Source organism: Nycticebus coucang, chromosome 4, assembly GCF_027406575.1.
Source record: "Nycticebus coucang isolate mNycCou1 chromosome 4, mNycCou1.pri, whole genome shotgun sequence".
Lineage (NCBI taxonomy): Eukaryota > Metazoa > Chordata > Mammalia > Primates > Lorisidae > Nycticebus > Nycticebus coucang.
In genome coordinates this window covers 146,799,727-146,822,963 of record NC_069783.1, presented here as the reverse complement: position 1 = coordinate 146,822,963, position 23,237 = coordinate 146,799,727, and the positions used below count along the sequence as shown (strand labels likewise).

General features: G+C 50.5%; 1 protein-coding gene across 1 annotated transcript in view; it reads left to right on the top strand.

Moving 5' to 3' along the window:
• Positions 1-21,439, top strand: part of LOC128584488 (tetratricopeptide repeat protein 28-like) — a 45,758-nt gene extending 24,319 nt beyond the window's left edge. The window contains 8 exon segments of the mRNA XM_053589412.1: positions 3,491-3,670; positions 6,515-7,235; positions 8,396-8,520; positions 10,789-11,020; positions 11,619-11,695; positions 14,049-14,178; positions 16,971-17,078; positions 18,049-21,439. Of these exon segments, the coding sequence (XP_053445387.1) occupies positions 3,491-3,670; positions 6,515-7,235; positions 8,396-8,520; positions 10,789-11,020; positions 11,619-11,695; positions 14,049-14,178; positions 16,971-17,078; positions 18,049-19,679 (3,204 nt within the window). The 3' untranslated portion in view covers positions 19,680-21,439.
• Positions 21,440-23,237: the final 1,798 nt, after the last annotated feature.

Genomic DNA, 23,237 nt, shown 5'->3' with positions numbered 1-23,237 from the left:
GGGCCCCTGGAGCTAAGAGGTGACAGACTGATGGCAGCCCCACAAAGTCACTTCCAGTGTGCTCACTACTCACCCATCAAAAGGAACAACCCTGCCCCAGGGCAAAGGTTGCACCTTAAAGGTACCCTTATCATTCCTGGGCCACGGGGCAGCCCTGCAGCACTGTAGATGGTGGCCTCCCTGCTGGAGAACTTTGTCTTTCCTGCTTCTCTCACCCAGCTTGGCACACAGTAAGTTCTCAAGTCATATTTGCTGCCTGGACCCAACACCACAGTCAGGGTTGTGCCCCATAGGTGAGAGTGAGGGGTGGTGCCCTTGAGGATTGTATAGGTCCTAGTATACCTGGCCTCTTCATCTTATTCTGCTTCAAAAGACCCAATTTCTAGAAACTTTGGAGGTCAAAAAACCTGAGCCTTTGATACAATTTATTGGACTCTGTTACAGTTGCTGCTGTAAGGCCAATGCCTGAGCCATTTTATCTTTCAAAACCCAAGACTTAAGAACCAGAAGATACTGTCTTCTGGGCTGACAGCCCCAGGCCCAGAGTAGCATTTCCTTGAACATCCCTCCTTTGTCATCTAACCGACAATATGTAATGTGGATAGAGACATCGTTTTCTTTTCCCTTTTCAAGTTCACATTGGATAACAGCTAATCTTGCTGTGCAAGGGCAGCGCTCCTCCAGGGGCAGAACTCAGAAGTCAGCGTGCAGGCGTCTTCTCCAGCATGTCCAGTCAGTCTGCCCACTGCCTTTTAACCAGAGCTATCAGTCTGCCATCTGACCCATCTCGCCACAAGCCCGCATCTTTGAGAGAGCAGCTGTGGCTGTCACCTACCTCTTTTCACGCTGCCTGGACAGGAGTCCCATTTGGGGGTCCTCACCCAGGTTTGTATGCACATGCCAGGCTTGGTACCAGCCAGTGGGCACTATCCCAGTCCTAGAAATTGGGATATGAGTTTCAGAGAGCAGCCTCCCAATCTCCCAGGCTTTGGCTTTAGACTATGTCCTCTCCTTACCCACCAAGGTCGCTAGCAAGTCTCCTTGTCCTCTCACAGCATGCATTGCCTTGGTCTGAGTTACTCAGCACAGCCTCCTACAGTGCAGGCTGCCTCCCAGTGCGTCATGGGGCTCAGCTGGAGAAGGCCTGGCAGGTCCCTGCAGCCTGGGAGGACACTTTCTGGCCTGACTTTCAGGCCCTCTATGGTCTAGCTCCTGTGTCTTTCCCAGAATTCTCGGGCTGGGCCTTCCCCAACCAGGACAGCCTCTTGGGAAGGGCAGAGCCGTGAGCTCAGGTAGGCACTCCCACCCTCGGGGCTGAAATTCCCCCTGCTGCGGTGCTGTTAATATCCAACATTATTGATTGTCACTCAATAATGGCTTCCTATGTATATTTTATTTCTTTAAGCACAGAGACTGTCCTAAACTTACAGTACTTCCTATAGTCTACTGTGGGCACCAGTGGCTAGTTGGAAAACCAAGGCCTGGTTGTGAGAGTGACTTCCAGCAGCAGGGCCACAAGAGATGACCCCCACTGCCCTTCATGGAGTGTCAGAGAAAACACACAAGCTACCTTCAGGGACATATGCTCACTGGTCTTTAGGCTTGTGCCTCAGATTGGAAGGTTTTGTGGGTAGTTAGTGGAGTTCCCGTAAGGACACACTGCCAATGCCGTCTCTAAGCTGGCTCCAGCCTGTTTAGTTCCCTTTTCTTGCCCAGCTTCCCCTTGGTTCCCACATTTAGGTGCTTCCATGACCAGTCTTGTCTACAGAGGCAGGTGTCCCAGTGAAGGCAGTGGCCTGTGGGATGACATCTGACAGAGACCTGGGTGGCAGGAGCCCTGGAGGATGTACAGAGCTGGCATCTTGCCACAACAAGGCCTGGTGACTCCAGAACCATTGAGGGTGGGTCAAGTTTTTTACATGGCAGGTGGCTCAAGCCCTATGTTACCCACATCTCAGGCAGCACGGCTCTCACTGAGCAGTGGGTGATTATCACTGTCACAGCCCTTGACCCTATCATTGAGGTCAGGATGTCATCAGCTCTGCCACTGGGCTGGTTTCACTTCCCTGGCACACTCCAGTGGGTGGTGGCACTGCCTCCAGAGCAGCCCCCCAGAGCCATCTCTACCCACAGGTAATCAGATGGCCCAAGGAGGGGGATGCAGGCACCTGGGCCTGCAGCTCTCCTCACCTCCCTGTACTAACCCAGAATCATCCACAGACAGCATGGTGGGAGGGGGCCTGTGACACCCGTTTCTTCCTTCCTAGACTGTATACTAGTTCATTTATCCCTTCTTGGGAAATACTGTAACTCTTAAAGCAAATGAGAAACAAATTGGGCTGATGATTTTTATTTGTGCTTTATTCAAATGCAGCTAGAATTTTTTAAATAAAGAAAACAAACAAACAAACAAACAAACATAAGGGGCTGTAGAGACTGAACATCCTGCCAGGCATGTGTCACTTTGGGTTAGCCGAGTGCCTCTGCCACCCTCAGCCAGGTGCCCGCGGCAGCTTGTCAGATGTGTCAGGCGAGCACATTTGCTTCCCCCGGCACAGCAGTGCCCTGGTGGGTATCTCGCTTGTCACCACCCCTCAGCAGACAGGGACTAGGCCCTGCCCTGTGGCATCCAGTACACGCGGGTTCTGGGACCTGACCTTCTTCCCCTGCAGGCTCTGGGCTGCAACAGCAGCTTCTGCTTCATCTCTTTGTCGCTCCTGCTCAGCGCGTGCTCAGACCCGTGTTACAGCTGTTGGTGCTGAGCTTGCTGAGATGCACGTGGCCTCAGGCTCCCTCGGCAGTGCTTTTAGAAAGAGATGAGAATGAGTGCATGTCTGTCTGTGTGGCTCTGCGTGTACCCCTCCCTCCTGGCCTCGTACCACACCTCTCAGGAGGGCTAAGTGTCACATTGGACCCCCTAACATCTCCAGAGGGAGCAAATAGGGACAGCAGCTGCAGGCCCAGGGCTAAGGAGCCACTGTCCTCAGAGGAGAAGCACCAAGGTCACAAAAGGTTCTAGAGCCCAGCCCCTCCCTAACTTCCCCAAGCCTGCCATCCTTACTCTGTTTATCTAGTCTCTGGTCCATCGTTGCCTGTTGTGAGAAGGCTTGCTCCCACCCTGCGCCCAGAGCCTGCACCGACGCCTCAGGGCACACCACAGCTGCAGAGCTCTTTCTGGGACTGCTGCTCTTTGCATACATTCCCCGCCTCCTATACAGACAGACCCAACTGGGTCTGCCTGTGGCTTTACAGGCCATCTGCGTTTGTGACCAGTGACTCTGTTCTCCCACCCAGCTCCAAATCACGAACAGACTTTGAGGAACTTTCCTCTAAGCTTCTCCTGGGGGACCCCTGCCCCATGCTCCATGCTCCCTGTGTGACCTCAGGCCTTGCCCACTCATTTTCATGTCTTTCTCTCTGTTTCTGAAGATGTCCTGGGCTCAGAAGCCTTTGCCCTGGCCTGTGTCAACCTCTCCATGTTCCTCTACAGGGCCTGATGCACGCCAGTGGCCCTGTCGGCCGGCACCGGCAACTGACCTTGGTCCTGGAGGGGGAGCTCTACCTCATCCCCTTTGCCCTCCTGAAGGGAAGCTCCTCCATCGAGTACCTCTATGAGCGCTTCGGCCTTCTCGCTGTCTCCTCCATCCGCTCCCTCAGTCCGCAGTCCAAGGTAACGCTCACGCACATTTGGGGGTGCCATGCTTTTGGGTTCTTGGAACATACTCTGGCCAGACTGGGCTGCATTACTAGGCATAGGTGTGATCTCCTCAAAAGTGTGGATTTCATGTTTTCTTCAAGGTAGGGTGACTTTAGAGTAGATCTGTCCAAAGGCAGGGGATAGTCCTCATGACCCCCGGCAGTTCTTAGCTACTTCAGGAAGCCATGATTTTGGATACTTTTCTCTAAGTTTCTTTGCTGTGACATCAGGGTCATGAGCTGCTTAGAGGCACAAAGCCAGGCCTGGGGCCGGACTGACGGAGGAAACTGATCACCCACTGCTCACTCATGATGCCCAGTGAGGCATGGCAGATGCCACACTGCTTACCCCAGTCCTCCAGCTGACCACTGCTAGGTACCAGGTACTGTCCACAGTCAGAGATGGGAGACAGAGGAGAGTGGTGTCATGTGGAAAAGAGCCCAGTGTGCCATGCAGGGCCTCAGTCTCATTCAGCAAGAAGAGTCAGTGTGGAAAGAGTGCAAATCAGGAGAGCAGCAGTCCATCACCCATAACGTTGGTGTGGAAAGAGAGTGCAAATCAGGAGGTCTGCCTGTGGCTTTATAGGCCATCTGCCTTTGTGACCAGTGACTCCATTCTCCCACCCAGCTCCAAATCATGCACAGACTTTGAGAAACTTTCCTCTAAGCTTCTCCTGATGGGGTGATGGACTGCTGATGGATGGGCAGTCCATCACCCATAAAGTCAATGTGGAAAGAGAGTGCAAATCCGTCCATCACCCATAAAGTCAGTGTGGAGAGAGTGCAAATCAGGAGGGCAGCAGTCCATCACCCATAACGTCAATGTGGAAAGAGCGTGCAAATCAGGAGGGCAGCAGTCCATCACCCATAAAGTCAGTGTGGAAAGAGAGTGCAAATCAGGAGGGCAGCAGTCCATCACCCATAAAGTCAGTGTGGAAAGAGAGTGCAAATCAGGAGGGTAGCAGTCCATCACCCATAACGTCAGTGTGGAAAGAGAGTGCAAATCAGAAGGGCAACAGTCCATCACCCATAAAGTCAGTGTGTAAAGAGAGTACAAATCAGGAAGGCAGCAGTCCATCACCCATAACGTCAGTGTGTAAAGAGAGTGCAAATCAGGAGGGCAGGAGTCCATCACCCATAAAGTCAGTGTGGAAAGAGTGCAAATCAGGAGGGCAGCAGTCCATCACCCATAAAGTCAGTGTGGAAAGAGAGTACAAATCAGGAGGGCAGCAGTCCATCACCCATGAAGTCGGTGTGGTAATAGAGTGCAAATCAGGAGGGCAGAAGTCCATCACTCATAAAGTCATGTGCTCTCCTCGCGGCATCTGTGGCCCTTTCCATCTGATTGGAGAGTCTTATAAACCACCCCTGAATCCTCTTCACTTCTTCAAACTCTCACAGGCCAAGTTAGGAAGCAAGGTCCAGGGCCACAGGCAAGGGCAGCCCTGTGGCACCTGTCTTGCCTCTTTGTTTACCATGGTCACTGTCATGGTCTAACTGGGATCAGTTTCTGCCCCACAGGTTTTTGGAGGTTTTGATTTTGAGCACTTTTGTTGCTTCATAGTACTTTTCTCATGAGAGAGAGTTGGTTCCAAATGAAAGAAATTATTTTCTCTGAGTTTCTCTAGTTTCCATGCCTGACTCCATGAATCCCAGAGTGTAGCAAGCTGACCTTCTAGACCAGCGGTTCTCAACCTTCCTAATGCCGCAACCCTTTTATACAGTTCCTTATGTTGTGGTGACCCCCAAGCATAAAATTATTTTTGTTGCTACTTCATGTGTGCAAAAATATGTGTTTTTCAAAAATATGTGTTTTCCGATGGTCTTAGGGAACCCCTGTGAAAGGGTCGTTGACCCCCAAAGGGGTTGCGACCCACTGGTTGAGAACCGCTGTTCTAGACCCTGCTGCCACCCAGAAGCTCCCTAGCACTCTGGACATCGTAGATTGCCAGCCTTCAGAAGGCTTCTGTTTGGATGCCCACTGTAAATTAGCTATTTGCCGACTCAGTCAGCAGTTTGGAGAGTATCATCTGTCTGCTGACAGGCACCTAGTATTTCTCTTACCCAGAGTTTAAGGTGTCACTGAGCAGGGGCATCAAAACCTTACTTTGAAATAACTTGATACTTGACATTTCTCAAAATGTATGAAAATTCATCATGGGGGAAAATCGGAACCTTATTGCTTCTTTATGCTGATCTTATAATTCAGGGATATTTTGTATTTTGCAGCACATAAAGTGTAAACAATCATCTTTTTAGTACATAGGCTTCCAAAAGACTGACTTTGTCCCTGTCTCCTCTGAGAGTGACTTGCTTTTTTGCACAATTTAACAAAGTTTGCTGTGAGCTATGATGACTCCACGGCACTCTACCCGGGGTGACAGAGTGAGAATCTTGTCTCACAAAAAGTAAATAAATAAACAAACAAAGTCACTTCTTAAAGCCCCTGACTTATCAGGAGTGAGTTTTTCTCTTTCTTGGGGGCAATGCAGTTGCAGGGCAGGCTGGCCATCCACAGCTTCTGCATGTTCTGTCACCACAGGGCCTCCTCCTCCAGCTCTCCTAGGACTTGACAACAGAAGTGTCCCTCCTGTTGTCCTCCCTGATTGTTTTCAAAAACAGCTTGTAGTAGCAAGTGTGAGTCTCAGTAAGTCAGGCACCTGTGTCAAAAAGATGCAGAGCAATTCGAGTGAGTGAAGTTACTGGGAGGCAGGTGAGGCTGAGCAAGACATGGGAAATAGCAGCGAGCTGGTGGCCCTGTGCTTGGGCAGCCTGGCTGTTCTATCTGATGGGTGCTCTGCTTGTTGTCCCTTCCTAGTCCCACCTGAGAAAGAACCCACCCACCTACTCCAGCTCCACGTCCATGGCAGCTATCATTGGCAACCCCAAACTCCCATCAGCAGTGATGGACAGGTGGCTGTGGGTGCCAATGCCATCAGCTGAGGAGGAAGCCTACATGGTGTCTGAGCTGCTGGGCTGACAGCCCCTGGTGGGCAGTGTGGCCACCAAGGAGAGGGTCATGAGTGCCCTGATCCAGGCGGAGTGCGTCCACTTCGCTACCCACATCTCTTGGAAGCTATCATCCCTGGTCCTCACACCCAATGTAGATGGCAACCCTGCCAGCAGCAAAAGTTCATTTGGCCACCCTTACACCATCCCTGAGTCCCTGCGGGTGCAGGACAATGCCAGCGACGGGGAAAGCACCTCGGACTGCCCACCCCTGCAGGAGCTGCTACTCACGGCTGCCGATGTCTTAGACCTGCGGCTGCCCGTGAAGCTGGTGGTGCTTGGCTCCTCTCAGGAGTCCAACAGCAAAGTCACAGCTGACGGCGTTATCGCGCTTACACGGGCCTTCCTAGCCGCTGGCGCACAGTGTGTCCTGGTGTCTCTGTGGCCTGTGCCGGTGGCTGCCTCCAAAATGTTTATCCATGCCTTCTACTCATCCCTGCTGAATGGCCTGAAAACCAGTGCCGCCCTGGGGGAGGCCATGAAGGTGGTGCAGAGCAGCAAAGCCTTCTCACACCCCTCCAACTGGGCAGGTAGTGGATGGCTGCCAGCATCCTTACAGCCTCACAGCCCCCAGACGTTATTCCACAGGTGGGGTTGGGGAGGGCATAGCAGGGACAGCCACAGGAGATTCAGGGAGAGAGCCCTGTGTGCTGAGTCTCTTACCTTCCCTCAAACGAGTTTTTCCCTACTGTGGTATTAAGGTCGTGTTTTAGACCAAGGAGTAGCGGAACTATTCACCATGAGTCAATGTAAAACTCCTCCCGACATGACACCCTCATTTAAACTCCAGCTGTAGAACAGAGGTGTGTGGTAGAAAGACTAGACTTGGTCATCAGAAGACTTAGGATTGATCTAGCTCCATGTCTTGGCTGTGTGGCCTGAGATAAGTTACTTACCCTCTCTGAACTGCCGTGTCCTGAGCAGTAGCAGGGAGATGATGATGTTGGTACTGTTAATACTGCCCTAAGCACATCTGAGAGGATCAGTAAGGAGTGAACTGACAGTGACTTGTGAGGCCTGCATGTTCTGAAGACCAATAGCACATGCTGTTAGTGGGCCTTCCTGCAGGGGGCTCAAAGGTCTAGGAAAGGAAGGGACATGTTTCTATGACAACTGATCCCAGGAGATCAGAGAAGGCAGGCACCCAGCCCGTGTTCAGAGCTGCCTCTCAGCTCTCTGCGACACCCTGCTTCCATGAAGTCCCCATGGGGGACTTAATGCAGGAGACTCTAGGACTCTGTTTGCTGCTTAGAACTGGAAGGAAGCTACCTCCTCCCTGCCTTCCTCCTCCGTTCGTCCTATGGAGGAGATGAGCACACACACCGTGGTCTCCCCTATAAGACCTAGGGACAGACAGACACAGACTTCAGGGAAGACAAGGCAGGTCATTCTTTGGGGTAGTGGGCTGAGCCAGGGATTTGGGACCTCTTCCCACCATAACTCACAGTGGCTGGAAGGAAGGAAGCTATTCTCTGCATAAAAGCATGTTGGGCTCACCTGCACAGCTGAACAATATCCATTCTTGAAAGGGTTTAAAAGGAGCCTCATCACCATCTAGTGAGTCAGATGCCCCCTTCTGGTCCCTGAGCGGCTTTCCTGCCTGGTTAACCCTAAGGCATGAGCTGTAGAAACTGGGCAGGGCCGGGGTCTCCGGCTGCCCCGCTGAGGTGCCCTCCCATGCTCTCCGCAGGGTTCCTGCTCATTGGGAATGATGTCAAGCTGAACAGTCCCTCGTCGCTCATTGGCCAGGCCCTCACAGAGATCTTGCAGCACCCAGAGCGCGCGCGTGATGCCTTGCGAGTGCTACTGCACCTGGTAAGGGGCCAGCAGGCCACACCTGGAGTGACTGTCGGAGAAGGGGCCAGCAGGCCACACCTGGAGTGACCCGTGAGAGGAACGCGCTGGGGGTTCCTCTGGCACTGGGCCGTGAGCAGGTGGAGGACACCCCAACTGGGACTGTCTCTAGCCCATTGCTGACTGGCTTCCGCAGACATCCCCTGGTTTGAGGATTGGGCACTCTATGTACAGTGTCATACAGGTGGCAGCAGCAGTCCTCACTGGAACCCACACCCTAGCTGCCACAGGCCATGTGGTTTTGAGCAAGTCACTTTGGTTCTCCAAGCTTTAGTTTCCTCATCTGGAATGGAGACAATAAAATGTTTATTAACATTTCAAGGTCATTGTGAGGACTTGAGAAAATATAAGTACCTGGCACACAGTAGAGTCCCATTAGCTGAGACATGTTATTATTTTATAATCAGATGACACCAGTCCTCCCCTAAACTCAATTGGAAGAAGAGTCCAAGTCTGAACATGCCTTGGCCAGCCTTGCTCCAGGACTGTGGAGCCCAGGCAGCAGGCAGTTGGAGGCCCCACGTCCTCATCTATACATTTAAAAGTTATAAATTGAGCCAAGAAACAGTAACCTAAAACTCACTCTGTCTTTCCATCTTGATAACAACCTGGAGAGCAGTTTCAAATAACTTAGACTTCTGTGCCAGAGAGCCCAGCCCTCAGCTGGCCACAGTACATCCAAGCTCTGTCCAAATCTGACTGGTTGCTGCACATCCTGGCTCCATCCCTGCTCAAGACACATGTAGAGGACCCAGGGCAGGGTCCCACACAGAGCCTGGAAGTGGGCTAGGGCCTGGGTTCCAGGTGGACATTTCCCTTAGCCTTGCAAATTTCTTGCCTCATGGGGAAGGCCCATGCAAGGCCTTCTAGACCTCTCGTGCCCAGGCTGGGTGGTAGCTCCCAATGCACTTTCAGTGACAGACGAGTCATGCACGTGTCTTAAGCCCAGGTTCTGCCTGAAGGAGATTTCCTCCGGGCTGAAGAAATCAACAGGTGAACACAAAAGAACACCCTGACCTGCATCCCTCCCACAGCTCTCAAGCCAGGCTTGAGGTCACGCTTGTGGACAGTGTTAAGCTGACCTCACTGATGTTACTCTGTGTTTGCAAACTGCACAGAGCCTTTAATTGCTCAGGACTAGGCTCCTTCTCAGACTGCTTTCCTTGGGCATCCTCTACTCATTAGGCTTCCTTTCCCCAGTCCAGGTTCAGCTGCCCCCACGCAGCACTCAGGCATGTCTCAGGGCTATTCTCTTCTTCTTTACCTTTGTCTTCTAGAGTGGGTGGGTCAAGTTCACCTGCACCTACTTTCTTCTAACTACTCCTGGGTCTCCTTGGCTGTGCTGGGCAGCGTGTCTCCAAGGCCATTCTTGCCTGAGGGACAGCCCAGGGGGCTGGTCACCTGTCATGCCCAGGAAGGCTCTTTCCTCTTGGCTAGTATGAGTGCACACTTCCTCCTGCCTGGACACCTGGCCCCACTATCCCTGTGTTTCACTGTAAGGAAAGCCTGGGGTGACATTTAGACAACTCTCATTCCCCTCCAGGGAGAGCACATGCCACAGGCCATTCAGTGGCTCAGGATGGACAGAGTTTCCCCTACAGAGAGGCCTGTGGGGAGGCCCCGTGACAGCTGTGTGCAGCACTGTTGAAGTGCTCCCTCGGGTGGAGTTAATGTAGTAGTTACTTGAGTTAATTCAGCCCACAAGTGCCAGACAGAAGATGGGGATTGGAGACTAGGGGGCGGACACTTTATGGTGGAGGGGGAGGAGGTGTAGGCTCCAGAGGGGGAGTCAGGGGCTGGGGGAAGAAAGACATTGCCAGCTGAGGCCCTGGCATGGGCATGTTTGGTGGCCATGTCTTGAAAAGCCTGGGGTTCATCTTCGTGAGTGGGAACCATTATGTGGTTTGAGGCAGGCACCTGACCTGAGATTTGTTTGCAGACGAATCCCTTCAGTGTCTGGAGTGAAGAGCCTAGAGTGAGGGCCATGGCTTAGGGCAGGTCCAGCATCCTTCAGTCACATCAGCCCTCGCTAGTTTGGATTATACAATCTGTCCTGTCTGCACACCCCTTTGTGAGAGGTCCCAGTGCTATGTCCCAGGCCTGGGCATGTATGTGGGTTGCCTGGGGGTAGCAACAGTCAGCTGCTTCACCCCTGGGGCTCTGTGTGCCCTTAAGGCCACACAGGGAGAAACCAGGGCCAGCCCAGTCAATGTCCCATTGCCCCACCAGGTGGAGAAGTCCTTGCAGCACATCCAGAATGGGCAACACAATGCCATGTACACATCCCAGCAGAGCGTGGAGAACAAAGTGGGTGGCATCCCTGGCTGGCAGGCTCTCCTCACTGCCGTGGGCTTCCGACTGGATCCCCCGGCCAGCGGCCTGCCGGCGGCTGTCTTCTTCCCAACCTCTGACCCGGGTGACCGGCTGCAGCAGTGCAGCAGCACCATCCAATCCCTGCTGGGTGAGCGGGGCAGCAGGGCTGCGGGGGCGGGGGGGGGGCCTCTGCGGCCAGGCTGACAAGCAGCTGTGGCCCCTGCATTCTTGAGGACACTGCAACTCACTGCTAGGAGAGTATCCTGAGCAGTGGCGAGGGGTCCTGGGCACAGGCTTCTGATCTAGAGGAAACAAGAGCACCTGATCTTTCTGGCCAGTCATCTGCCCAAGCTCAGCCCTTTCTCAAAGACATGTGGCTGCATTGGCTGCAGTTGATACTGCCACCAGCAGCTGTGGCTCTGACAAAGCCATGTGGCCAACAACCCAGAGGGAATCAAGGTGCTCGACTCAGAGAGAGCTGTGCTACCTGAGATGTGAGGCAGGGTCCTGGGAATATGACCAGAGAGGACTGTGGCGGGATCAGGACTTACCTGTCCTGCCACCTGCCTTCCTCCGAGACCGCACTATTCTTTTCTAAATCATATATGAATCCATATGTCTGGCTGTGCTGAACTTTTGAAAAAAGCTACCAATGCTGAGCATTTGGGGCTCTTCCCCTGGGATAGTGGCAGGACTGTGGGTGCAGAGACCCCTTAATAACTTCCACTTCCCTCTCCTTGACTTAGGTCTACCCAATCCTGCCCTTCCAGCCCTCTGCAAACTCATCACTGCCTCGGAGACGGGCGAGCAGCTCATTAGCCGGGTAAGTCAAACCTGGACAGCTGAACCCAGGCCTGAGGGCCGGAAAGGCAGAATGGCTTGGCCTTAAATAGAAGCCTGCAAGTAAATGCAGTCACACTGCCTTTGTGATTAGAAGGAAAAAGCGAGGGCTGGGAATGAGAGAACAGCCCTCCCTGGCAGTCAGGCACAGAGAACCAAGTTCTCCCAGTGTTCTGAGTGCCAAGCCCCAGAGCACTGAGGGCCTTCAGAGGATGCTTCTGGGTTCCCTGTCACCTGTAGTGTCAGGGTATCTTTCTGATCTCTCCATTCAGTGGTCTCCTGTACCTTGTCATCCCCACTCCCACTTTTTCAGCTGACTGGCAAGCGTTACAGCCACCTGCCCCAAGCCAGCAGGTGCAAGGCTAGCCCACCAGGTTGGCTGCAGGTGTCCAATACTCACTGTCTTATCAAAGCTTGTACCGTGCTGGAAACAAAATAGTCACTGAGGCTCAGCAGTGTACACAAAGTCGTCTGTAGTGCAATATACTGTTCAGCAGTGTTTTAAAGATGTGTTTTCCCTTAGGGAAATGTAGGTCTAGTTCTGGAATTGGGAAGAGTCTAATGCTTAGCATCATGTAGGCGCTTCGCGTACTCCTTGGTAACTCAATACTGACTATTGAGGGTCTGGAATAAGCCCTGGGGGCAGCCTCAACAGGGGTGCTTCTGTGCCTTAAAGAGCACAGAGAAATTTCACGATTCATGTTAGACTCCAATAATTTGAAAAAGCAATAGGCATTGTTATTAGAGATATTTTTCAGCAGATTTCATTTTAAGCAGACATTTATTTCTATGTGGAAATAGAGCTGCTCCATCCTGGATTAACCTTTGCAATTCTGAATGGTGCCTGGAGCCTACTCTGACCTGGAGCTGTTTCTGCCTGGATTTATAACCTAGAACCCCACTCAGTGACCTGCCCCTTTCGTTGAGTTCCTGCTCATTTTGTAATAAGTGTGTTATACCTCTTGTTGCATAGCTTCAGGAAGACACTTCCAGAACCATCTCCTTTTGAAAACACCCTGAACTGCAGAAGTCTATAGGACCATGTTCTACAAAAAGAGGAAGCAAGCATTATATTTGTAGAGCTAGGTTGAAAACCCAGTCACTTAATTTCTTGCTTTTGGTAGAGCACAGGGACTTTCTGTCTGACACAGGGCCCCGGAAGGGTGCTGAGGCTGCCTCCAGGCTGAGCAGCTGGTGGGCCCTTTCACGGATCCCTCTCAACCAGGGTCTTTGGTTTACAGAGTGGCCTATAAACCACCGCCCTGTGCCCCTTCCTGCTTGAGCCTCTGCTGGCAAAAAAGGGCAGAGCCTGGCTTACCCAACCCTGAGCCCCTCGTGTGGCCCCATGCACAGCTGGCCTGGGTGTGGCTGTTCATTCTCCTGTGTCCCCTGCTGCCTCTTGCTACTCTCCCCTCCCGGTCAGAGCCTCAGGCCTAGTGCGGCACTTTCTGAAGCAGTGATCAGCTTGCGTTGCTTAACAGCCTGTGCTTGAGTTCTAAACTGTTTTCTTTCTCTCTCTTTTTCTTATAATCTGCTGGCCGAAGGCTGTTAAAAATATGGTTGGAATGGGAGTACTACTTTAAGTAGCAGCTGTTGTCAGGTGAGCCCCTCAACCCGCCCACGCCCCAGGCCCGCTGCGCACTCTGAGCTTGGTGTGCGATGCTCTAAGGGAGCCACAGGGGCTGCGAAGCTCCAGGAGGGCCCAGGCCCTCCCTCTGCTCTGCTCCCCATCCTGCTCCACCTTCTTGCATTCTTGATTTGACCTTTTAAGTGCACCGGCATGACAGGGGCAGAACCAACTTTAAATGAGCAACACCCTGGGAACCTGCACCAGACCCCTGAGTAGAGGTTAGAGACCAGGAAGTGTGAAACACCACAGACCCCCACATGGGCCACATGGGATCTTCCTTGAGCGCTGAAGCACCGAGGGTTCCTCTTCACCATTTATTTCAAGATCCTAAAGATGACTTAAACAACTAAGTAAAAATCGAGGGAGGTGACCAGTCCCCGAACATACCCCTTTCTACTCCACAACCCCTGATGTGAGGCTGGAAGCAGAACCCTTGACCGTGACATTCCAGCCCTGGAGGACACGTAGCCTCTCCCGCCCTGCACAGCCTCTGGTCCCACTGACCTGTGAGCTTCCCACAGAGAGGCCAGCAGGACGCTGGGCATGAAAGCACCTTCAAAAGAATCTCAAATCCCATACATGGCAAAGGGTTGTTAGTGATGACAACGATGAGCAACATAGGAATGACTTGGGGTCGAGTCCTGAGGTGGGCTGGAGGGAAGGAGACACAGGGCGGACGGTGCTGATGTCTGCCCTCCTTCCTCAGCTCCACCAGGTGCTGGTTCAGCTCCAGGCCGGCGAGAAGGAGCAGGACTCTGCCTCAGCCCCCATTCAGGTCTCCATCAGCGTCCAGCTATGGCGGCTACCGGGATGTCACGAATTCTTAGCAGCTCTAGGTAGGACAGAGCATCTTGGATTTAATGAGTTTATGTAATTCTGGTTTTCTAAAATCTTGTTTTCCTCTGGTTTCTTTTGGGTGAAGTTGATAGACCCTTAGGGAACTTATCTCAATATTTTATTAGATATTTTATTATTTTAAAATACAGTAGAGGCTCGGCGCCTGTGGCTCAAGCTGCGAAGGTGCCAGCCACATACACCTTAGCTGGCAGGTTTGAATCCAGCCTGGGCCGGCCAAACAACAATGACGGCTGCAACCAAAAAATAGCCCTGCCTTATGGTGGGCACCTATGGTCCCAGCTGCTTGGGAGGCGGAGGCAGGAGAATTGCTTAAGCCCAGGAGTTTGAGGTTACTGTGAGCTGTGATTTCACAGTACTCTACCCAGGGCGACAGCTTGAGGCTCTGTCTCAAAAAAAAAAAAAATAAATAAATAAAATAAAATAAAAGACAGTAGAACCTCTGTAAGTCAACCACCCAAGGGATTGTAACAAGCTGGTCAATACAGAGGTGGTCAGCATCAGGAACTAGGCCTGCTGTACTGACTCGTACATGGGGGCCATGTCTGCTCCATGAAAATTAGGTCAACTTAAGGAGCTGGTCAACTAAGGAGGTTCTACTCTAGTAAACTCAAAGATTCTAGTGCTTTTGCATGATTCTCAAATGGCCCTCCAGCTTTGTCTCATTTCCTCCCTCCTCCCACCCTCCCCCCCTCCCCCCCAAGGATGTCATCTCTTTCATTTGCACACAATGCCCTAATATCAGTCTGCTAAATTCCAGCTTTGTTGGCAGTCAAGAATCATTAGGAACTAAAGAAAACTAAAACTAAAAATAAAATAATATTTTAAATATCAGTTTCCATCATTGGCTGCAGGAAACTGGAAGGAAAACAATAGTATGGAAACTACCTCTGATTGACCACAGGCACCTAGAAATGCACACAGCAGGGTCCTGGGCCAGTCCAGGACACTCACTTGCCCTTTTTCATCATTTGTGACATGCTGTCACAGTGTCTAACATATTACTCCAGCAGGTACGTTTGCTGATAGAACACAAGAGGCTGTCTGTGAGCCTCTCTTCTTTCCACTTATGTGCCTGGTGACTTGCTTTCTTTAGAACACTGTTATATATCGGGCAAGTTCTAGGCACCAGAGATGCAACAGTGAGCAAAAGATAAAAAGCCCTGCCCTCCTAGAGTTTGCATTCCAGTGGGAGAACGTGAACAAACTCAATACCTCCAGTCCCCAGGGGAGCACCCTGGTATGAAGGAGCCTGAGACAGGCAGAAACTGGGGTGGAAGGGAGCCAGGGCAGGCCTCGGGGGCACTGCAGGTATTTACGGGAAGGGCCAATGGGAGGAAGTAGCCATGTGTGGAGCCAGGGGACTGGGCCTGGTGGTAGGGAGAGGAAGCAGAGGGCAGATCCTGTGGGCTGAAGCCGGAGGAAGGCCTCTGGAGTTTAACTTGAAGGAAGTGGACAGCCGTGGGACTAGGGCACAGTCTGACTTCACTGTTACAGGGAGGAGCCATCAGACATGGCAGGGCAGTAAGTCCTTAAGAAGGAATTTTTCTTCCCACTTGTAAAGCCTCTGTATTCAGTGTTGGGCCGTCTTGTCTGACCTGGCCATGTGACCTTTCCCAGCCCCCTTCAGCTTTGGGCTGGGCTCCGTTTGTTTTCAGACACCTTGTATCTTTCGAAGGTAAAGGGGGAGCCCACAAAGCCCCAAGGGAGTCTGCATCCCCCTCAGTTAGACACTTCACATCATTTACAAGTGGTACTACTTGCTTTTTGCTTTTCTCCCTATGGATTGAAAGCATAATCTTTATGGTATAAACATAGTAAATTTATACCTAAATAATTGTGGCCAGTAGCAAATGGAGGCAAGCGTGAGAGGCCAGGTTCTATCTTCCCTTCTGTGACAGGCTTCTTGAGGCCAGGGACACAGGTTAAGTCAACAAGAAGACAAAGCTGAGACCTTTCTTTATAAATGAAGGGCCTGAGCCTCCCTAGGGTGGTGGCCCTTTTCTGGACCCGGGCCTGTCACTGGGCACGGAGTCTGGGTCTGGCTTCTCCCCAGCGAGACGCACTTGTGGGTACCTCTGTGATGTCTCTTAATAAGTCTAAGTGCTGTGTCAACAGCTCGTTAGCTGGCTATCTACTCAGAAAGCTCCGTGCTCTTTGTCATACCCCCTCTGAGTCTCATTAGAATCAGGGAGAGGCACCCCGGGGCTTTGGCAGAGGTAGAGCAGAGTCCCTGAACAGTGGTTCATCCAAGAACAGAGATTCTCCATGGTCAGAGCTCCCTTCAAACCCCATGGTGACAGACACTGAACACAGACATTGTCCTTGCCCTTGACACTTTCCACCTTCCCATGCACCGGCTTTGAGGTCCTAATGCTGAATGAAGTGGCCAGTTATTTTGTCTTGGACAGTCTTTAAGTAAACTGTTCCTTTGTGAAAGAATGGGGGAAAAAAAAGTATTAGTAAGCCTGCGTTCTGGTTCCCAGCTCTCAAGAATATAGCCCAGAGTGCTCCTTGAAGGGACAAGCAGAGCCAGGCGGGGGGTCTGCACACAGCACCCGGGGGCTGTGCTGAATGGTTGTTGGGGGCGAGGTAACCTGGCCTTCTGCATGCACGTGACTGACACATGGAAACAGGGAGAAGCCCCAGACTAGGGGCTTACTGATGGCCTTGCGGGTGTTCCCATGACATTGTACAAGCTGCAGCTCGGGTCACGTTCAGGATGTGGAATCTTCCGTAAGGAAGCAGATGTTTATATTTTTCGCTCCTCCAGGTTTTGATCTCTGTGAAGTTGGTCAGGAGGAAGTAATCCTAAAAACCGGGAAGCAAGCCAACTGCTGGACCGTGCACTTCGCTCTGCAGGCCTTGCTGTCTCTCTTCGGTAAGGCCGCCCTTAGCGCCAGCCTCCGACCCCTCCAGGAAAGGGGAAGAGACTGGGGTAAACATTTTTGTGTGTATGTGTTAGGTACTGTTCAAGAGTAGTAAACAAAAACTCTTTTGGAACTTAAAATCAATAGGGCAGACAGACAGTCAAAACGTGTATGGTATGTGCGGGGGGATTGGCAGTTCCTATGAAGAAAACTAAAGCAGGGTAAGGCACTAGAAAGTGAGGGGGTTGTAGCAGAGCAGACAGGACATGGTCACTCTGTGCCTGTCCCTCCGCGGGGCCTGACAGAAGCAGGTGCCCAGGTCACACAGGCCTTGGGGGAGGCTTCAGGACTTGGGGGCACACCCAGCTTGACTGATGTTCTCAAGGAAAGAGCTGGCTGCTTTGTGAAGGGTAAATGTTGGCTCCAATGGGGACCATGGTTTGCAGGCAGAACCAACAGGATTTACCGAAGGATGTGTGTCACGACTGAAAGGCTCGAAGGGACACCGATTTTTGGAACAATTGCCAGAGTGAGATTGCCTTTGGCTGAAGTCAGGGTAGTGGCAGAAGAAGTGGGTTTGAGTCCCCCTCAGACATGGTTACCATTGAAATATCTACTTGACACATTCACAGGCAGCTGGTTGTATGGTTTGGAGTTCAGGGGAGGCGGAGGGAGAAACATGCACAGAACCATCCAGGAGTGCGTGCAGGTCAGAGGGGAAGAGGACTATGTCCTGAGGGCATTCCGTGGTTCAAAGGTTACGATAATGAGAAGGGGTCTGAGAAGGAGTGGTCGATGCGGACAGAACCGAGCAGTGGACACTGCCCTTGGTAGCAGGGCCTCACTGGGGACCTTTATAAGAATGGATGGGGACAAAGCCTGAGTGGAGTAGCATCTGTGCCTATAAGGATGTTTGTGATTTTTTAAAGAAAAATTAAAACCAGATCGAATTCTAACTGTCCCACTCTGTTTTGTGCTTAGATTCTACGGAGCTACCCAAGCGCCTCAGCCTCGACAGCTCCTCCTCCCTGGAGTCTCTGGCTTCAGCTCAGTCTGTTTCCAACGCCCTGCCCTTGGGCTACCAGCACCCTCCCTTCTCTCCCACCGGTGCGGACAGCATCGCCTCAGATGCCATTTCTGTATACAGTCTGAGCTCTATCACCTCCTCCATGAGCTTTGTCTCCAAACCTGAGGTGGGGTCAGAGGGCGGAGGCCCCAGAGGATGGCAGGACCATGACCGGTCCAAGGGTGCTTACCCACAGCGATCCACCCTGCCTCGGAGCCAGATGTCTCCCCAGACCCGCCCTGCAGGCAACAAAGAGGAAGAAGAATACGAAGGGTTTTCCATCCTCAGTACTGAGCCTTTGGCAGCCTACCAAGAAAACAGGACAACTCGCTTCTCATCAGATCACAAGCAATCTAGAGTCGGGACAGCTGGAGCTGTGAAAGTTTCGGTAAGCTCCAAAGGGAGCATAAGCACTCCAAATTCTCCAGTTAAAATGACTCTGATTCCCAGCCCAAACTCACCCTTCCAAAAGGTTGGAAAACTAGCAAGTTCAGATACAGGAGAATCGGACCAGTCTAGCACAGAAACAGATAGTACCGTGAAATCTCAAGAAGAAAGCAACCCAAAGCTGGATCCACAAGAGTTGGCCCAGAAGATTCTAGAGGAGACGCAGAGTCATCTCATTGCAGTGGAACGTCTTCAGAGGAGTGGCAGTCAGGTGAACAAGAGTAACAATCCAGAAGACGGCATCTCGGTGCCAAATAGTGCTGCCGTCTTCAGAGCATCAGAGACAAGTGCGTTCAGTAAGCCTATCCTCTCCCATCAGAAGAGTCAGCTGTCACCAGTCAGTGTTAAACCAAAGCCCCCAGCCAGGAGCTCATCCCTGCCCAAGGTGAGCTCCGGATACAGCAGCCCCACCACCTCCGAGACGTCTATCAGAGACAGCCTGAGCCAGCTCAGTGGCGGGCCATCACCTGGCTCTGACTCCCAGACTTCACTGATGGACCAGCCCCTCTTCAAACTGAAGTATCCCAGCTCTCCTTACAGCGCTCACATTTCCAAATCACCAAGGAATATGTCCCCAAGCTCAGGCCATCAGTCTCCTGCCGGCAGTGCTCCGTCCCCAGCTCTCTCCTACTCCTCAGCTGGTTCTGCTCGTTCGAGTCCAGCTGATGCTCCTGACATAGACAAACTGAAAATGGCAGCCATTGATGAAAAGGTGCAGGCTGTCCATAACCTGAAGATGTTTTGGCAAAACACACCCCAACATTCTCCGGGACCAGTGAAAATCTTCCGTGGGACCCCTGGAACGATGACTTCCAAAAGAGATGTCCTCAGTCTGTTAAATTTGTCACCAAGGCACGCCAAGAAGGAGGAAGGAGTTGATAAGCTTGAACTGAAGGAGTTGTCTCTGCAGCAACCCGAGGAAGCACCACAAAAAGCCCGTCCCAATGGACACTGGCACACTGAGACCACCACACTGAGCACGCTGCCGCTGCCCACCGGCCCTCCTGCCGGGGCCCCTGCACGTCCTTTGAGACTTCCCTCTGGAAACGGCTACAAGTTCCTGTCCCCAGGAAGATTTTTCCCTTCTTCCAAATGCTAAAGCATCTTTTATACCAACTGAGTCAGAGTGGAAAAGCCCATAGAAAAGGGCTTGGTATTCCCTTCAGCCTGTTCCCTTATCTGGGTACAGTCACCCCACAAGGCCACCAGCGCCACCTCACCATGGTGTGCTCCCTGGGTGAGGAGCAGCCCTACCGTGCCCAAAGGCCAACACACGCACAGACACACACAGACACACACGTGTGCACACACAGACACAAAGACACACATAGGCACACACACACTGGTGACTTCTCTGGACATCTGGGCCAGAGTCACCAAAAGCCAGGACTTCCGTAGGGTCAGTACAGGAGGCTCATGGAATTTTCTACACACACTTCACCAAATGTTTACCTTTGAACTCACTGTTTCTCATCTTTGATATAATTCTTCAACAGGATTTTGTACAAAAATGGTCATAGTTCTGGGGTGGGGAGAGGAAAGGGAGCACATATTTTGCTAAGAGGTGTATATTCTGTACCTTTTATACACAGAAATACAAATAGAGCTTTTTTTTTTAAGGCTTTCAGGTGCTGGTTGGGGGCGGGATATATAAAATCCCCCTAAGTTGAATTCTACACAAAAGCGTTATATTAGCCTGAACCAGAATAATGGTTTAAAAAATGCCAATGATTTGTAATTAAATTGAAGCAATGTCATTTCGTGACAGTGTGACATCACAGCAGTGATGCAATAACTAACAGTGAAACCGAGCTTCCATCCTCAGCTGCTCTGCTCCACTGAGCTCTGCAAACGCCCTCCGGGCCCCACTACCAACCAAACTTGAATTTTCTTAAAAAATGTATGTAACTCGTATCCAGGCATTTTAGAACTATGGAATTGTGATTTAAAATGCAACTTTGTGCTTTTAAAACATTACTGACCTTTTTTGTACGTGGATAAACAACTTGGTTTTATTATCAACAGTGCTTGGCATTTATAGATATTATTTTTAAAAGCTCAAAAAGTTTTTTAAAACATCAAATTTTGAATAATCATCAATAAGTAATTATCAAGTTTGGAGGGAAAGGTTGAAATTACTATTTCCTTATAAGCAAAAAGAAAAAAAAAAAAAAGTCCCATGGCTAACTAGATTTAACCAGAATCTAGCTTTTTAGGTCCTATGCCCTTTCATTAGCTCTTAATTTTATGCTCTTTCCCCAGCTCCAGGCCCCTACGCCCTCTTCTGTCTAAACCCACTGCCAGTTTCCCACAGTCCCAGCACCCACCTCCGTGAGCTACACCCTCCTCTTCCTCATGGCTGTCATGCTCCTGCTGTCTGAAGGACAAGTCCCCTCCTCCGCCATGGAAGACTAATGTCAGTATTCTGACAAGTGAGGGGTCTTTTGCTGGGATATACATCTGAATTATTATAAACAAGGAAAGATATTTATCACAGGAAATGAAGCTGGACTTTCCCTACAGCTATGACAATATACTTAAATTGTTGCCAGCTTGGGGCAAGGCAAGCAAATAGTCTAATTAGAGGTAACCATTAATTTATTTTAATAAAAAAGTGAAATGCTAAAAATCATATTAGTACTAAGTTTAGTTGGAGAATTTAAATAAGTGGGGGTTTTTTTGTTGTTGTTTTGTGTTTTTAGAGACAGGGTCTCACTCAGTCACCCAGGATAGAGTGCAGCTGTGTCATCATAGCTCACTGCAGTCTCAAAACTCCTGGGCTCAAGTGATCCTCCTGCCTCAGATTTCTGAGTAGTTGGGACTATAGGCATATGCCACCATGCCTGGCTAATTTTCAAATACTTTTTATAGGGATAAGGTATGACTTATCCCTATAAAAAGGGATAAGGTATGACTTATCCCTATAAAAAGGGATAAGGATAGTGTCACCCAGGCTGGTCTTAAACTCCTGGGCTCAAGCTGTCCTCCTGCTTGAGGACAGCTTGAGGACAGCTAGTCCCTCCTGGGACTATAGGCATATGCCACCATGCCTGGCTAATTTTCAATTTTTTATAGGGATAAGGTCTGACTTATCCCTATAAAAAGGGATAAGGATAATGTCACCCAGGCTGGTCTTAAACTCCTGGGCTCAAGCTGTCCTCCTGCTTCAGCCTCCCATAGCGTTGGCATTACAGGCATGAGCCACCACACCTGGCCTCCATAAGTATTGTTTAGGTTTTATTAAAATCCTACTACCCTCACTGTGAGGTTATATTACACAAAGGTGGGCAGCCACCTAGCCCAGGAGAGCAGCAACACATGGGGTGAGCATGAGGGGCCTAGCAGGACTTATGTCAAGACCCCCAGATGGAGTTTTAACCTTGGGTAGGACCTCACTTTGTAAGCACAGACTGACCACTTCATCTGCTCCTCAGTGTATTCCTCTGAAAAGAAAGGATACCATTTATTCAATTTGTGTTATTCTCCTAAGCTACATGATAGAGGTTTCTCATTTAAACCAACAGCCTTATTGACAAAAACAAACAATAAGGATGTCATAGTCTAACCCTGATCCCAAAACTAAAACCAGAAATATTTTATAAAGAAACAAGAATTGTAAGACTGTCTTTATGTTAGTAGGGGGAAAATGATAATAGTAATACTGTAGCAAATGAAAGCCAAATTTACAGCACTGTGCATTTAGCTAAATCAGGTCCTCAGCAGTAAAAAGTAACCTCAAATTTCTAGATCCATATGCGAATGGTTAGGCTGTCCCTTTCTCAGCAAAGCTCTCACAGCCTCTTTCCCAAGTGCCAAGGATCCCTGGAGTAAAAGCCTGGGGTCCCTATTTGCCCACCTCTCGCCGACATCCTCCACCACGTGGACCGCTTCCTGTGGTTACCAAGCCAGCTAGGAGGACTTGTGGACTCTAACCTGGTTTAGTCCTAAGTACATTGTTGTTTAGGTTTCATATTAAAGAGCCAAATGGTATATGTGATTTTTTTTTTGTCCTAGATCTAAGTTTCACTGAAGGGAAAAGGAAGGTGATAAAATGATAGGACGAATCTAAAGATCACGACGGAGTCGCCACTTCTTTATGTTACTGTAAGTCTTGGTGTTTCTGAGTGAAATGGATGTGAAATCGTAAAATCGGGGTCAATTTTTCAGGCTACCCTGAAAAAAGTATGCTCTTAAAATTATGAGAGATTGTATAACTCACAAATATTTCTTTGGGGTTGGCGAGTATGACCCACAGGCTAAGAATGGATTTCACCTTTCCAAATGGTTACGTAAGGATCGACGTAATATTCTTAATTTTGCCTCTTGGCTCTTACAGCCTAAAATACCTAGTACCTGGCCTTTTAAGGAAAAGTTTGTTGACTCCTGGCATGGATGACAGACAACATAATCATTCCTGTTTTTTTTCTACAATCTAGGAAGAGAGAATGTAGTGGCTACATTGGCTGGTGTGCCTGGGAACCCTGAGCATTGAGGGTCACCTGGATGAAAGCAAATGACCCCTGCATAGCCACGGGCTCCTTGCCCCTTTGGGGAAGAGTCAGTGGATGTGGGGAATACTTACAAAAACAATTTATGCTCTCCATTTGAGTAGATACATCTCCTTTTAGTTCCAGAAACTGGACTGCCCTACCCTACT